We start from the raw sequence: 18,678 nt of genomic DNA on the forward strand, positions 1-18,678 counted from the left end.
TTTTTTTTGCAAAAAGTAATGTAATCATATTTTAGTACATTCAGTACCAACAAAAACAACACATGGCATTACCATAACAAGTAATTATATCTTATAAGTAATTATGGCATGGCTTTGAGATCAATCATATTATAAACAGTCAAAAATCTTAATTTAAACTGATAGGCAATTATGGCAAATGTATTGCAGCTCACCTCCAGTACAATCTACGTGTGACCAGCCTTTGCATTCTAGGCATTGCACCCACTCCTCATTCGATCTGCTGTTTGCATAGGCTTCAAGGCAGACCAAGCAAACACAATTATTTTCTTCGGCATTTCTTTTTTCATCACCTGTTCTCTTCTTCTTATTAGTCTTCATGGCTTTTTTTAGGATTCTCCTTATCGTCGCTTAAGACACGCTTTTTCACATTCTTCGACTTCCTTTTGGCTTCTATAGCAGCTATTTCATCCTTATTAGGTGTGTCAGTAAGCACAGCAGATTTGACTTTGCGTCTGTTTGGTTGGCAGTTTTTTCGTGGCGGAGCTTTTGGCAACGGCCTAACTAATTCTGGCGAGAACACATTAGAAACAGTGGCAAGAGGACTATGGACTGTAAACGCGGAGGCAACAGGTTCATTAGCATCATTGTTCAGGACTGGGCTATGTGCTGAAGAAGTGGAGGCAACAGATTCATGAGCATTATTCTTCACAATTGTGCTATAGGCTGTAGACGTGGATGTAATAGGTTCAATGGCATTATTATTCAGAACTGGGGTATGGGCTATAGACGTGGAGGCAACAGGTTCATTGGCATTATTGTTAACAACTGATGAATTGCTAGATGGCATGGTCTGATCTATAGATGCACCTGGAGTAATGGATCTTGCTTCAACGTTATCAACTGTGCCGGTGTTGAGATTTGGAGTTATGGTTTTTTCTGCTGGATTGTCCAAAATTTCTGAAATGGATTGCTCTAGTTCTGGGTTGGGACGATCAGTGACTTGACTTGGCAGGAAATCGGCTTCTCCAAATATGTTTGTGTTAACCGGCCATGTTCCAGTTGCAGCAAAACCAGCACTGATATTCCTTGCAGTGATTGCTACATCAAATGCAGACTTTGTTATAGATGGGATGTCATAAATTGTCATGACTTTCCCGGCATTGCTTCGCATCCAATTGTCAGAAGCTGTATTAATTGCTTTTTTAAGGGGTTCAAAAATGGCACGATCCAGTGGCTGTAGCTTGTGCGTACAGTGTGGGGGAAATGTGAGCAAAATTATGCCATTTTCTCTGCAGAATTCAATGTTTTTTAGAGCTGTATGCGAGGCATGATTATCTAGGAGCAACAGAGCTCTTTGCTCTTTTGATGGTCTAACATGATTTTTAAAATGCTCAAGGAAAACTTGAAAATCATCCTCTTGCATCCAGCCTGATCCGTTAGCTGTTCCGACTGAACCAATTGGGCCGTCCCCTGTGTAGTTGTCAAAAAAAGTGGCCACATTTGTTTTATTGAAGCTGGTAGCGCGAGCTATGCTAGTAGATTGAGGCAATCTTAAAGATAAATTGGGGTGTCGTTGCATAAATAGCTTAAGCGACACTTCTCCTGCCTTTTTATATTCCTCCCATGACTTTGGAATTTTTTTATTATATTTTTTGGCTAACTTATATGCAATGACTCTAGTTTCTTTAGTTGTCAGTCCATAATTAGCTGCTGCACATGTTAGCAAATAGTTGCTTAATATATTCTCCTCCTCTTGTGTAAATATCGTCGGACTGGTATAACCCATAGATGGAGCCTCGCCTACTGGGTTTGCTTGATAATCAACTTTCTTCTTAATATATCTTGATAAAGACATGTAGTTCAGATTGTAAGAGGACGCGGCATCTCTTAGACTTTTACCTCTTAACGTGACCTCTTCAAAGGCAAGTTCGTATATTTCGACACTAGCAGTGCCTTTATCAGTCTTTCGTGTGTAGTTATTAGGCATTCTGTAACAAAAAAGTAGTCATTTAGCATGCAATATCACACCACAAGACGAAATATTTTTTTATCGAAAATGAATTTTTAGAGACATGATTTTATTGCGGACTGTACTTGCAAGATTTGACCTTAATACACTAATGCACAAACACATATACAGACATCGCAAATTAATTAAAAAGTGTCGAAATAACCCAGCAGAAAAATTAAGTCAAATAGGAGAGTTGTGACATGCTGTCACAACCCTCCTAGGTGCTCAAAATTCCGACTTGGTCCGAATAATGATTCATATTTTCTAAACACGATGCAAACACAAAATATCAATGTAACGCTTTGAGACTTAAATAACCATACAACTTAAGAAAAGATAACACAACAACGCACATGTAATAAGTCATGCTATAAATACAATCAAAATTTTGAATAAAAACTTACTTTTCGCTTTTTTTTACACGCAGACGTCGTAACTACGCAACCGCTTCTCGTGCGCCACCGGCGTGTACTGAGTGAAGTAGCGCTTCTCTAGAGCGACAAACGAGCGTTGTTGCCATCTCGCTAACTATTATAGGTGGGGAGAAATCGTCATTGTCACAACTCTCCTCTGTCACAACTCTCCTAGGTCTCCCCTACTCATAAGTCGCATTCGTACATCATATCAGACGTACTCTTCATTCACATTCGTAGGTTCACCATCTATTATGTATTCATGCATGTATTACAGGTACCTTCCCGAAGAAATTTTCTAAATGATAGTGAAAAACTTCTAAAATCAAAATCCGTTCCGTAGTTTAGAAGAACTAAGCGCACAAACAGACAGACACGAACAGCGACTTTATTTTATACTATTTAGAGATTACAGATAGCCCCTGACTTAGCGCTACTATTTAAATAAATAAAATTGTTTCAATTATTCTTTTGTTAAATTAACCCCCACACAGAAGAAAAAAATAATTTTCCTCAGGGCCTATCTCATCTTTGGGATGCTGTGCGGAGGATCTTTTTAAGGAAAGGAAGGAGAAGAAGTTCTGGGAAGAAAAAAGTTATGAGGGGTGGGTTGGAATCTAATAATCCGTGTGTATATCTATCCCTTCCGCTGCAGCTTCTCTATTTTGTGAAATGATCGTATTGGTGCAAGCTAACTGAAGTGCATCTACAACATAGTATTTAAGTTGTAAGTACTTCAACTATTAGCGTCTAATGGGTTAAGTGGTTCGTTATTAGTAGTTAGTACCGTAAGAAAACAATAATATCTTTTATTATAGCGCAGTGGTCATTGACCGGTAAATAGTTAATAAATATATAAACAGGAAATAACTGCAATCGAATCTGCACACGATTATACAGCTTCTGATGAACTTGACAGTGGACTGTAAATACTTTAGACGAAATGGTGTTATGGAATTGGATGATAGTATATATGTAGGATAGAATGAAAAGCGCAACACCTTTGCACGAAGATGTCATCTCCCACCCGGCATGCCGCTTGAAGCCCCGAAAGCCCTTCTGGGCAGAAGGAGAGAGGCTCCTCCGATTACATCTCACCCCAGAAGATAGGTGGAAACTTGAGTGGCAAACGGCCAACGTGGGAAATGCCCATCTCATACAGGACCCCACCGACAGACAGCCTGGGTTCCCATTGCCTCGCAAAACCTGGTCCGCCATCAATAGGCTAAGGTGCTCCCATAGCCGCTGTGCCCACATTCTGCACAGATGGGGCCTTAAAGAGTCGGCGATGTGTGAATGTGGTGTGGTGCAGACCACCGAATGCCCGCTCCATTCATTCCCCGGCGGGATTGATGAGGTCCACATGGCGACGCCTGAGGCCCTAGACTGGCTCGCAGACCTAGATGTCCCCTTCTGACCCCCCCACCATATGAAAGAAGAAGAATGTAGGATAGAAAGGAACGTATCTTGGCACATACTCCTTGCCTCATTCACATTCATACATACTATTATATTATTCTGACTCTTGACGTGGCCCGACTCAAGTATCTGATTCACTTGGTCGTGCGATGTCTTCCTCGGGCGTCCCCTACTTCTGCTACCATTCAAATTTACATCATATATTCTCCTTACACTCCTTTCTTCGCTCATTCGATCTACATTCCCAAATCATCTAAACGTCCGTTCCTTAATCTTACTCATTACGCTTATATCAGCCTTTCAAAAATTAATCACTTTACAGAAACTTTTTTTTTCTTTAGGCACTAATTTAAATTTCAAATTGTTCATCGTTTTAGTCACGGAGCTTTCATTTCATGCATGTTGCTTCCTTCACAGCCAAAGAGTTTGAAAGTGAAATTGTAGTAAACGAAGACGAAATTACCATATCTAAGTACTGTAAAGTGGAGTAAAATAGTATTTAGTTCAACAAAGAATAACTCATATTGTAATATGTTAATAGTGCAGTAAAAATTATAAAAACTACCAAAAGATTAAGTTCCACCTGATGGCTGATTGCTGGATGCATAAATTAGAAGTCTGATACCCTGGTTAGTTTTTGCTTAGATCTGGTCACCAAACACGGCGAACGCCATTTCAAGCGGTAGTAGACTTTAAAAAAATTATCCTCCCCCTTAATGGGGGTGGTTAGGTCCTCGTCCCTGCTCCAACACAGGCGATTTTTGATAAGTTTTGTTTTTAATTTCGTTAAGTTTCCCTTTAAATTTATAGAATATTAATGATTTTGTTTTTATTATATCATATTATTCCAACATTAATGTGATTTTGTTTAAGTTATCATTTGTTTCTGTCGAAATTTCATTACTGTTCACTAGTTTATAAGTACAAATCTACCAACCCCATAAATATAAATGGTACTAATTCCTGCTGTGCAAGAACGCTTGAGGGTGTAGTGTCGTTTTTACATAAATGTAGCTTCGTTAAAAAAAATAGAGTCCAAATAGTGCGCCTTGACAAAGTTACCATTTGTTACTTACTTATTTACCGGGGCGATACTATCTGCGAGTATCTAACTTACCACTCTACTAGTTAGCTAACTGTTTAGCTCTGGGCGTTTAAAACGTTGCTTGAAATTGAATTAGTGTTTTTTGGTGACCAGATCGTAATGGCAATTTACTTACAAACCTTCCTCTTCCCATCTCCTTCCCCTCCCTTTATCGTTCAGCCTCACAAAATACCCCTTTTGGGGATGCTATAGTCTCATTGCATAAGATTTGAGCAATTGTTAAAATAATTTTCTCTACAAATATTATAAAGGTTCCATGAAAACTCACCACAGCGACAGTTAAAATTACTAAAAGCGATGAAAAAACTAACCTAATCACCTAACCTACGTAACCTATTTAACCTAGTTTATGTTTCATCATATTACACGACATTATATCACTTGTTAGGAGTGTTGAATTGTCATTTTGACGAGTAATCCGGTCACTGAGTTATACATTATCCTATGAATAGTGATTTGACAGCCATCAAGAGGATAGTGATATACCTACACCCTGAGTTCGAAAGTGAAAAGTTTATTCCATCTATTAAATAAAGCTCTCAACAGTAGCAGCTATTTTATATAACCCATCGCTCACAGCACAATCTAACTCTGCAATCTGAAGCTAACTCATGGGAGATAATAATTATGTATCTAGTGATGATAGTATCTTCTCTTATTCTAGACAAGTGAACGCAATGAGACCATGCAGACCATGTCGCTACAGTTGTTAGGTTTTGGCGTATCGGCGCACATAGGGCATTTTCCTTATAAGAAGTGGACAAAATACAAGATTTTTTTCATTACCAATACTGACTTCAATTATTTCCTATATTTTTTTCTGCATATTTTTAGGTGTGATTCCAAAGTTCAATCCAAAAATTAAAATGAGGTTTATATAAGATTCAATAAGTTATCACTGGAGACACCCATTCATAGCTTTAATTTTTAAGAAATATAGCATTAATTATTGAAAAAATAGCTTTTATAGCTTCAATTATGCGTTTTCATAGCGTTTATAGCTAAATAGGATAACGTCAAGGAATGGGAGTCGGCAAGAAGGAAAAAAAAATGGAAAAATCACTTGAAACGTGTTTATTGTATTATTGATTGAAACTCAACATGGCACATGTTTCTACAGTAGAGTGTGTCTTGTTCGTTCTACGATCTGTCAATACAAGATTATAGCGACTAAAAAATCTTTTTTTACTATCGCTAAAAACACCATTTATCGCTTTAATTCGCGAAAATATCGTTAATGCTATGAATGGGTGTCTTTAGTTATCACTTATACAATTGAATTAAAATTTTGCTGCTTCGAGCACTTTTTAAAATTAGATGCTTTTGTAGTTGCGCCTCCGCACAGTATGACGAGAAAAAAACTGTTAAAACTGGTAAATTTAATGTTAGAAGTGAAGAACCCTACTTTCCGCGTTAGTAGACCACTTAATTATGTTGAGAACAACTGTGGATTAACTCATTTTTTCCTGAGCCCAAATAAACTTATAAAATAATAATATTTTTTGGTTTTAAACCACTGCATCTGAGTTATATAAGTCGACCGGTGTCGGTTGATCTCAACCTTTTTCAGGACGAAAAACACATAAACTGATAATTAAATAAGTGTCGGTTGATCCCAACCTTCTTCAGTTGAATAAACATATACACTTATTTAATTATCAGTTTATGTGGTTTAAAAAATATATTATTAGTGTAATGTCAAGCCACAAAGTGTTTCTTCAATAATATTTATAAATATCGATCTAAGCTGAAGATTTCCCACAGTCTCGTGGTTAATAATACGGACATGTGTCTAGTGTGGTAGTCGAAAAGCATATAAAAAACTGTATACAAATATATTTTACGAATAAAGGAAAGAAAAAAAAATTAAACCTTTACTAACAATACAAAACAGAAAAAACGCACATGTAAAAAATATTTTACATACTTTTAGTCTTCCTAAATCGCACGAAATGCCTTATGTGCGTCGGTAGCTTCTTGGGTAAGTTGTGGCAAGTATGTGTGCGGTGTACAGAGTTCTTCTATTTAGTATGGCGAGTCCGCCGCGTCTCCAATTGAGAATAATTAAACTGGACTTATTAAAAACAATTGGCTTTGTTGGCCTAATTCAGAACTCATTCATACCCGGGAACAGCTCTCAAGTTTAAACATTATGACAATTGGTAGATACCTCGGTATCGCACTGTTGAAAGACCATGCTTTAGAATCAAAACGTTGCTTGAAGTGGTTTTAGACGTGTTTGGTGATCAGATCTGAATCAAGGGACACCCTGTTTGTACGAAGTTAAGAAACGCCTAGAATTTTAAGAATATTTCAAACTAGAAACATTAAATGAAGTCGTGACCAAAATGACATCAAATTTTTGTATAATTTTCCCTCTTCACCACAATCAAAATCAATATCGATCACCGTCTAATAAGAAACCTTGAAACTTTCCATATTCCTTTCCAAAGAACTTTGGGGATTTGGAAGGAGACAAATGAAAGCTGTAGGTTGTGAGGTCACGGCGTTTATTTGGGTCAGTAGCGCAGTTGTGAGATTTGAGTTGAGTTAGCGAAGACCTTGAGCCTTCCGGGTACTCCAGTATGAAGCAGGATAGTCGAAGGTATAATTGACCTGATCGGCAGATGCGCGGGAGATGCAGGCTGGCGAAGATGTCACAGGGCCAAGGCGCAGACCGGTGAAGATGTCGCAGGGTCTAGGCGCGTGGAGAGCGCAGGCCAGTGATGATATCCAAGGACAGGGCGCTGATGTAATCCCGCGGAGTTGATGATTATCCGTAGCCTCTCCCTTAAGGTCCGAGCAAAGCTGGCCGTAGTGGGTTCGTGACTCATGGCGGCCTGGTGAAGTAGGAACCAGTACGCAGCGCGGGCGGGCTCTCGCTTGTAACTGCTGATTATTGACTGACTGTGTACCTTGCCGCATATATATATATAGGCGCCAATACATCGAGAATAATCCAGCGAGTAGGTAGATGGGTAGAACCCAAGATGTTTCGCTAGCAGGTTCTAATAAGCAGAGGCGGCTCGTGACAGAATTTGCCAGCAGTGCATTTCACAAATAATGGTAACATGTAAAATAGGAAAATAAAGTGATTTAAAGGGAACTACATACCCAGTACAAATAATTCATTTGTACAGAAAATCCATTCGTCGCTCTTTCATTTGAGAAAATTCTTCAATTACAAGATTATTAAAGTCTGGTATAGACGAGATCAAACTTTTTTCGATGCTCATCATTGATAAAGCATAGAGACGATCTTGGGACATAGTATTCCTCAGAAATGTTTTTACACGTTTCAACGTAGAAAAACACCTTTCGCACTCGACAGTTGTCATCGGAATAGTACAAATTATTTTTAACAGTTTCACTATTTCACTAAAACACTCCACCAAGTTACACTTGTAAAATAATTGTAAAATTGATATTGCTCCGTCAGCATTCGCAAAATCATCTCTAGTTTGTTGGGATTAAATAAACTTCGGTTACTTTTGATAAAATCAATGTTAACCGCAATGTTTTCATTAGCACTCATTTTTAAAAAGCTTTTTGCAGATCAAAACTCGTAAAAACCGTTAAAACGTCGCGTCAATCGCCAATAATGAATACTGTCAAGTTTGCAGATATGTAGATCGCGCCGGTAACGCTAGAATATTATAACATTGTTAATTAGTTCGAAATCTGTCAATCCTAACTAATGCATTCCAAACTTTTTACGCATGTTTAAGGTTTTTGATATATATCAGGATGTTTCGGCGCATGCGCCGATAATGCACCGACCAGCTTCTATCTCCACTGCTCTAACACATCAACAGCCGTTATGGGCTGCCTGTCTCGCTCATTTCACGGTTCCGACCTCTAGAGACAGTGCCTATAGAAGGTACATGGCATGTCTCGGGCAAAGCCGAAAATGCACGGGTTATATATTACACTGTTTTTCGCATGCGCGAGCGTCCAGTACAAACTTTGATTGGTAAGAATATTATAATGATCTGGCGTGAATTCTTCGTGAGTGGATATACGAATTTACATTTCTAACGTATATCGATGTTTGGCAGTGCAATGCACAAATGCACTAAGGCAGGGACCGCCTCTGCTAATAAGATGCGTTTTGCATGGGCGAACATTCCCGAATATTCTAGTAGCTCATCGCTACAGAACCAACAACCTTCTTCCAACTTCTTGTGAGAATGTGTCGACTATAGTATAACATCTTCTGAAGTATCAAGATTGAGGACTTATTGAATAAATATCTTGTTCTCACTTAACTTCACTTGACCCAAACTTTATTGTCTCTTATTTGTTGTTGTTGTTCTTTTACATAGTTGTTTTATTCTTACATATTTTTGATACCGCTATTGAACGCTTGGTATTACTCATTGATATTTTTTATGTTTTCTGTTATGTAACTACAAATAAATTAAAATATAATAATAATGTTAGTTGTACTTTATTTATTAGTGAAATTAAATATTGTCCTGAAAGTGTTAAAACAAAAACATAGTCTTGTTTATTCTTCTGTCATGATGAATGGATCGTGGTCCTCGGATTATATAAATTTAGAGCAGGCAGCACAACGATGAAAGATTAGTTCAATAAATCCGAGATAGTTGATGTATGTAATATAAGGGTGTAAGTATAATAATTATAATTTTCATCAACACTATCCGAATTTTTTTACAGATTTTCAATCCAGCATTATCTTTTCTTAATGAATATTTATTTCTGTTATTAACGAAAATAATATACACAAAGATACAACATGCTCAAACTTTTCCACACGGATTAAAATACAACCTCATTTTTTTAATAGTCTTAAAAACTGTCAGATAAGTACAAATACACTGAGATCTCCCCTTTTTATTAAAGAACAAATTAAAATTGCGGAAAATACAATATTTTTATTTTATTTTATTTGTTTTTTAAAAACAGAATATATCTAGTGAGCTTTTGAAAACTGTACAAAAAATTAAAGCATGATACAACGATAAACTGAAAAACTAAATATAAAACAATATTAGTAAAACATGTAACAGTAACAATTATCTGTGAAATTAGAACAATACTACATATAAGAGTAAGACAAATCACTAAAACTACATTACCAACGATACTCTAATTTGTAGGATTCAACAAAGTTTTGGCATAGTTAACACTTAATTCTGCAAATGGAATCAATTAATATATCAATAATACCCCCAAACTTGCTGCCCAGATCATGCATCCTATTGGTTAGTGAGTGTGTCTGATAGTTGCTTGTGTATGTATTAAGAAGAATGTTAGATTTTGTCTTTTATACCTAGTCGGCACTTGGAATTTAATAGTGGCAACGATGGCAGGACTGTCAATTAAGTTTTAATGACTCTGTGTAACACAATAAATATAACACATTCAAAATGGCATATTGCTTTATTTTTGACAGTTGAATAGATTTTTTTAAAGTGCCGTATATCACGACATTTTGGCAGTATGTAGAGTCCGCCCGAAACGAATTTAGTAATTTATTTTGTGCATTTGGTACTATTTTATCTGTATTATAGAGCTCATAGTTGGAATGTAGTTAGTCAGACGAAAAAATCCAATATCTGCTGCGTCTAATTTCTAATTCTAATTTTAACCCCAAATACCTACCTAAATACAATAATGTAACTTTTGTTTTATTGATTCCATTCAACATCGGTTTCTAAAAGAGATTGCTAGGAGGCTAGGATTAGAAAGAGGTAATTACTCGTATTATGAAATTGAACAAATTCTAAACCTTTCTCCTTTAGAAGACCGTCGGAAAAAATCTGATCTCATTTGTTTCTTTAAAATTATCAACAATATTATTGACTCACCTACATTAATAGAACTCATCTCAATCAATATACCTTCTCGTAGACTGAGAAATAAAGAACTGCTCTTCCTCAATCAACACTCGACTAATTATGCTTATAATTCACCATTGTCCAGAATATGTAGAATGGTTAACTCAAGTCAAGACTTTGATTTTTTTGGTATAAGTCAGAATGTTTTATGTCGCTCACTATGCAATTGACTATATTTTGTATCGCTTTAGTTTTAGCAAGGTCTTAACTTGACTTGACACTTCTATTTCATTTCTATTTTCTTATGTTTTCCCTGTTTGTCTCTGCTTTTATATACCATCCTTTACTCTTGCATTGTGCATTGTCCCAAATTTCGTGTTGCTTTGTAATATATTGGACTTAAGTCCGTTAATTAATTAATAAATAAATAAATTTTTAAACATATCAATGATCCAAACGCCAAAGTTCACCATTAGAGAGTTTTCTGCTTCAAGAAAGAGAAAATGCCACGGGATGCCTGACAGATGTGAAACATGGAAATTGATTTTTATAGAAGGAAGTGAAAATGAAAATAAACAAGTCTTTCGTAAATGAATGAATGCAAATCTTGGAAGAGGAAATGAACCCTCTTCCCGACTTATGATCGAGCTGAAACTCTGCAAGTAGACTCGTCGTCGATAGTGAATTCCATCAACTTTTGGTGGCAATCACGCATACACACGCGGACGTAAACGGATTTCTTTGAAATTGGATGGCATTACAGCAGTTAATATACGAAAGAAATGACGGTCCTACCCAATTGGAATTTAGGGCTGGTGTTAGCGCGGTGGACTCCAGTCACTGGGGAGGAAGGCTCAATCCTCAATGAAACTATTTATTTTTCTCTTTGAAATTGACTACTAGCCGGCCCAAAAGATGACGCAACATTGAATTTTGGTCGAAAATTAAAAATACAAGTATTAGAGTAAAAAAAACTTTTTTCTATGTGGGTTGATTTTTTCGTAACTAATCAATTGTTTTTTCTAAATATACGCAAATAAATAATACATTAAAAATTACAGAGTTTTGACGGTCAGAGAAAACTTTAAAAAGTAGTTGTGTGGTTTTTTCATCGTTCTGACCGCGTAATCATTATGATAATTTATTGTACAATTATACTTACAAGCGAACAATATTATGTACGTCCACACAAAGAATATATTACACCACTTACAGCTTAATTGTAAGCTATCATATTGCAAATGGCGTTCAAACAACATATAATTAACATTTTTGTGTCATTAATAACTGGATTAATTGTTTGGTCTGGCAATCTCCTTATGGGAGAATAAGTATTACCCAACTGTGTATGTCACTAATGGGAATCGCCTGCACACTAATCTCTTAAACTGTGGTGTAGGTAACCACAGTAAGCGGAAAATGTTGCTTGTGTTGTGATGGAGGACTTAGCCAGCCGAGGAATTGAATACACTACGCCTGAGTGGGACCCAAACGCGATGTCAACTCGGCCACCGACCGGTCAATTATTACATATTATTATTATTTCGGACAGCGTTACAGTGTTCTACTTGTCACACCGATTGTTGGCAGCTACGAGTAGGAAGCGCAACACCAACACGGCATAATAACCCGAAAGTCAATCACTATGATAATTTTGGCTGTGAAAATCTTTAGGTGTTTATGTCTGTGGTCAGCTGTGGCAACAAGAGCAATAAAAAACTGTGGTCTAAATATTAAACTAATGTTTTTTTGCAGATGAGGCGGGTGGTGCAGCCGACTGGCAGCCTCATTTCTGCGTTCTGCTGCAGGACAGGGGATCGCTCGCCACCTATCGCAGCGAGGATATGGCTGTAAGTTCATCTCATTATTATTACCACCTGATACTTCTGCATTCCTGGTGAAACAAAAAAACTTCTGGTGCATCTTAGATCATTTTAAGGTGATGCACGACATTCAGAAGCGGGCGGCTAATAATAATACTCCCTATGTATAAGGCAATAAGCTTTAAATTAGCCGCCTGTTTTGATTAATGCAAGAAAAAAACATCCCCAAAAAGCGTCTTTTATTTTATTTTGCTATGTTCAGGCATAAATATTTAAGATCATCTTCTAAAGAATTTAATTTGCAACATTTTTCAATAAAACCATTACCGAAAAAGGGTTCGTAAGTAAGAGATTTTGATCATTAAATCAGTTTTTATCGGCCTGATTCATTATTTTTTTCTGAGCTTATAAAAATACTTGTGAAAAAAATGCTCGATTATTTCAAAGGCCAAGATGTGTTGTTCTACTTGCAGTATTACATTAAAGCATCTCAAATATTTCTAATCGATCAAATTTTCAAATCAAAAACATATGATTTTGCATTACCTGATTACCAGATGATACTTTAGGCCATACCTTAGGTATACCTCTACGTAAAGGTCTTAGGACGAGTTGTTTCAAAGATTTTGAACAATTTGTCAAATTCCAAAGATAAAATTCGTGTTCTGTGAAAGTTCTATTCTAGTTATGTGTTGCCTTAATTATTTAGCAATCGCAGATAAGAATGGATTGCTCTAAAGAAAAAAAATGTTTCATCTGGTTTCTTCTCATTATATTATAATAATAATAATAATTGGATAATTTGTAGAGCGCCGTTTTTGTGAAAAATCACCTCAAGGGCGCTGTATTATAAGAAGTTATTATAAGTTGAATATTATTTTATAGGCTATCATTAACTTTTTTTTATGTGACTAACTTTTTAATAACTTTAGTATTTATAACAGCATCCATTTAACCATTTTGTATATCTTTCATGCTAACCTAAAGGCATCTCCTTGGATGTTTGGATTTGAAAAGGTGAGTCTTTTAAAATTTATAGAAATTTGTTTGTTTACTTATCTGAAATTTTGAGTTTGTAGCTATTTGACGTTATATGATGTTATTTATTATTATATTTATATTTTACCCTGTTTGACAGTATTCGATATTATTTGACTTTATTTGAGTATTTTGACTTTGTTTGATGTTCTTTAATTGACGTTTATTTGAGGTTATTTTAAGTTTGTCGGCGTTATTTGACATTTTCGAAGTTATCTAACGTTTTTCACCGTATTTGACGCTATATGACGTGTTTTTACGTCGCTGATGTTATTTTTTTTTAAATTTATTATCTGATGTTCTGGTCTTTATTTGACCATATTTGATGTTTGTTTCACGTTATTTGAAATTTTAAGACGTTATTTGACGTTGTTGTTGTGATTTGTCTTTATTTGACATATAAATCCATTTTAGACATTTTGGGTCTTTATTAAACATTTCAAAACTTTTTAAGATGTTCTGGTCGTAATTTTTCGTTATTTTTAAAGTAGGTATTTATATCACTTTGAACTAAGTTGTAAAATTCTAAGTCACCGTACCAAACCGAGTATGACATCAGTTGCCAGAGTCCCGCTTCGTCCCATGACATCACCGGGAACCAAATACTAAAACCACCTAAACGTTAAATGCAAATGGACTACGATGCATGAAGACCGGAAAACCACGCACTAGTTCTGTATCAACATATAACTAACCGTTGGAAATAACAGCTAAATGCCGTCAATGCCCAACTATATTGACGATAAATTTTGATAAAATTGGATTATAAATGCCTTCCTACTAGACATATTGGTGGATTTCCCTATCCAATTCGTAGCGCCTAGGGTCAAGCGATTCAAGTTCAATAAGATCATTGTCCCAACGAAATACTTAGAACTTTATTTTAATTACTTTTTAAACTCCTTGACATCTGAATTCCCTAATAATACGATTGCTTTGTATAATTTTTGTAGTATTCGCATCAACGGTTATTGTAAGGGAACGTATGTCTAGTTGTATAAAAGAGACAATCAAGTACGAACGAGACAGCATGATAGTGGGTATGCAAATAAAAGAGTATGTCTCTTGTGATTCATCGTCTTTTCTACTTTTAACCTACCTTCCGAGCGTGTGACTTCTTATAGTCTAAACTCTACCCTCAAAATTATCATCTTCCTTGCAACACTTGAGAAGACCCACCGCATTCTCGACCGGTTATTAGTAACAGATTGTTACTTCTTCAGGGCTCTCACAAGGACTTTTGTAGCGAAGATGCATTTACATTGAACGAATCATGATCCCCGAGTGTCCCTGCACAGAAAGATGGATTGATATTTGTACATATTTGCGTAATTGATGACTGAAAATATAAAATGATTAAGATATAGCACAAATCTATAATACATCTATAGTAAAGCCAGGGATAAATAAAACAAATCAGGATATTTTATTAAAGTAACTGCAGGGACGAGGACCTTACCACCCCTTGGTGGGGGAAGGTTACGGCCCGAATTTTTTATTATTTTTATTTAATAAATATTTACACGATGATGCAGTTCATTTTCTTTTGACTATCACACTAGGCTAAATCCAATGTTGTGGTAGTCATACATAAAATACTTCATTAATAAAATATAATAATAAACCAATAAAAAATATTAATATGAAAATAAGAAAATCTAAGATTAAAACATATATGAATAAATAAAACTAAATGCAAATATAGAAATTAAAAGTAAGGTGAGAAATGAAGAAAAATAATATTCTGATGGAGATAGAACTGAAAGTTGAAATAAAAATTGTAGGTGTTCTACTACAAGAGTACATGTTTTATTCGTGCATTATTTTTTGAATAGTTTTATGAGTTTAAGTAGTCTTTGTAGAAAGCTCGTCCCCTTTCAAATAACCAATGTTTTATTCTAGCAGTAAAAAGGGAGTTAGTATTATACGACTTTATGTCAGTACTCAATGCATTATACATTTTCGGAGCGATGAACCAGAATTGGCGCTGAGCGAATGAGGTATTTGTTTTAGGAACCAAGCAACCCAGGTTTGATGAAAAACGGGTGTGTACTGGATGTTCTGGAACCACTAGTAGGTTATTTTTCCGTATATAACATAAGCCTATCTTAGTAAAAAACTGTCGAATATCTAAGATCCTGATTTTAGCAAAGAGTTCATTTGAGGGATGGGTAGGTTGGCATTTAAATATAATTCTCAATATAAGTGTTTGAACTTTAATAATTGGATTGATAATGGATTCAGAAATATAAAAGTTTTACCCACTTATCAACAGTATTTTACTTGGTTTGGATAGCCACTATCCCAAGACGAACAATCACCACAGTTATATTTAACGGTTGACTATTGCCAACGATAGCGGCCGTTGACGTTCTTTAATTGCGGTCAACACTTAGTTCTACCAAGAAGCGAGCAGCGGGCATGTCGTTAATCATATTATTATTATTAGTCGTTGTTTTATCTGCCACTGGATCTACGCTTCCACGCTTCACTTCCCTCACTGGTCCAGAGATGCCCGTGACGTCAGAATTATGTGTTTCACTAATCGACTGTGACCCAAGATCAAACAATACAATTGTTATGTTTTGGCTTCCGGCTCTAAAGAACCACCAAGGAACGTGGTCGAATTTAATATCAACTGTGAAAATACTAACTCATATTTACAAATTATTATCTTCTTCTTTCGATGAGTTAACTGGTAAATATCCAGATACGCTGTACATCATTAAGGTTAAACGCAACGCTCGTTGTATTCTACGTGTTCACAGATGGCGTTAATTAATTGATTTTGTTTAAATACGCTTTTGCAAGGTATTGCTTTACAATATTAAGACAAATCATTTGTTTGCGCCCGTATATACGCAATATGAATATGAATCAATAGTTTTGTTCGTTTAAAGACTTAATTCTTTCAAGAAAGGCACACAAATACAATATTTTACCGATGATTCAATCCAATATTGTATTTGTGTGCCTTTCTCGATAGAATTGAGTTTTTATATGGACAAAACTATTTATTCATATTCATATTGCGTATATGAGGGCGCAAACAAATAATTTGTCTTAATATTGTAAAGCAATACCTTGCAAAAGCGTATTTAAACAAAATTAATTAATTAACGCCATCTGTGAACACGTAGAATACAACGAGCGTTGCGTTTAACCTTAAGGCGATGCACTACGTCGTGTAATATTTTGAATCGAGCCGCCATCAGTAACATTTCTTACGTAAATGGCGATAAGGCTTAAATTCCCGCTTAGCACCATCCAGCTGATTTGATTTAGGCAAGAAAAAAACATTGCCAAAAAGTGCCTTTATTTTATTTTGTGGATGTTCAGGCATAAATATTTAAATGTTTTCTGATCATTTTATAAATAACTTAATTTGCCACATTATACAATAAAATCATAACCGAAAATGGGTTCGTAAGTAGGAAATTTGGAACTTTAAAGCGGTTTTCATAGGCCTCATAAATTATTTTTTTCTGGGCTTATAAAAAGACTTATGTAAAAAATACTCAATTGTTTCAAAGGCCAAGATGTATTATACTCGCGGTATTTATTTAAAGCATCTGAAACATTTCTAGGCGACCAAATTTTCAAACCAAAAACACATGATTTTGCATTACTACCTAGTGCATCGCCTTAAAGATTTAAATACGCACAAATTATTAAAAATAAAACACTTGGTTTCATTCAGTAACAATGATCATTAATAATCAGCATGAAAACAGTATACTATGAGCAAAATGCGAAAGATAATATATTATTCTTCAACAAATTTGTTTACTTTGTGTTCAGTTGTGTCATTTATTTGTCTCGCTGTGTTTGGGGACTTGAAAATTAAAAATTAATAGCAGCTGTATCGAAATTCTCAGTTGGGTTAACGAATAAATAACTGCATGTGTACATATGTGTATTATTAAAACATGTAATGGACACACAGCTAAGTGCTTCGAACATTTAGGGATTGAATGCTGTGACTTTATTAATTTTTCTTGGGTTTACATGTCAATATTCATTATTCACCGTCTTGATCACAGATAATTGGATAATTCGTGTAGCGTCGTTTTTGTGATAAATTACCCTAAAGTACAATTATGATTTCCTAGGCTCAACAGTTACAGAAAACAACTCCTTGCCTAAATCGAACGGACCATCTCAGTTCATTCAAATACATTATTAGATTGATCCACCGATACAATATTGTATTTGTATTCCTTTCTTGACAGAATTGAGTTTTTGTACAGACAACACTTTTTAATCATATTCTTATTGCGTGTGTACGGGCGCAAACAAATAATTCGTCTGAATATTGTAAAGCATAACTAACATACTTATTAAATTAACGCCATCTATAAATTCGTAGATTATAACGAACGTCGCTTTTAACCTTAAGGCGAAGCTTAATGCTAAATCACTATTTTGATTAATCTTTATAATGAATTGATGTACCTATATTATGAATACCAAAAAATATGCTTCAGATAAATTGAAGGTTTTCCTATCGTTTCGCTTGAGTAGAATACAAATAAATTACTCAAAAAAAATGTAAACTACTAAAAAATATTTTTTTTCAATAGAAATAAATGTATGACCGCATAACGGAAACAACTTAAAAAAATACAGTATTTGTTTATTTTATTTTTATATACATATAAATTTCAAACAATACAAAACAAAATGATACTTTGTCTGTCCAACTGGGAAGGATTCCCGTTTCAGGACAGCCAAATTGTGTATTTAGTACATAATATTCTTACAATGGAATGGCGATGCTGTCAAAACAAATTTTGATAACATCATTTCTTTACTTGAAAGAATCGCAAAGATGTAATTTATTACCAGGGTCAATTTGAATAACTAAATATTATAGCTAAGATTATCTGTGATAGTTTCACTTGATTTACTTTATTTTCTTTATTATAAAATTATTTACAAAATAAATTAAAACCAGTTTTGTGCTTGAAATCGAACGTTTCTAGACTCCGTTTGTCAAGCGATTTTAATGCCTATTACCTACAATATAAGGTATACCAAGAATATACATATTTTTGGCTTGTAGCTTCCTCTTAATTAT

The 18,678-nt window shown here is 35.1% G+C and overlaps 1 protein-coding gene across 2 annotated transcripts in view; it reads left to right on the forward strand.

Moving 5' to 3' along the window:
- raskol (Ras GTPase-activating protein raskol) overlaps positions 1–18,678 on the forward strand; it is a 442,218-nt gene that overhangs the window by 51,739 nt on the left and 371,801 nt on the right. Inside the window, exons 3-4 of one of the 2 annotated variants that reach the window (XM_089643502.1) lie at positions 12,493–12,587; positions 13,548–13,577. In XM_089643502.1, coding sequence (XP_089499628.1) covers positions 12,493–12,587; positions 13,548–13,577 — 125 coding nt within the window. The remainder of the gene's footprint in view (positions 1–12,492; positions 12,588–13,547; positions 13,578–18,678) is intronic. The other variant, XM_089643503.1, reaches the window with a different exon arrangement.

This window comes from Hesperophylax consimilis, chromosome 19 (genome assembly GCF_061612785.1).
Source record: "Hesperophylax consimilis isolate HC1 chromosome 19, BYU_Hcon_1.0, whole genome shotgun sequence".
NCBI lineage: Eukaryota > Metazoa > Arthropoda > Insecta > Trichoptera > Limnephilidae > Hesperophylax > Hesperophylax consimilis.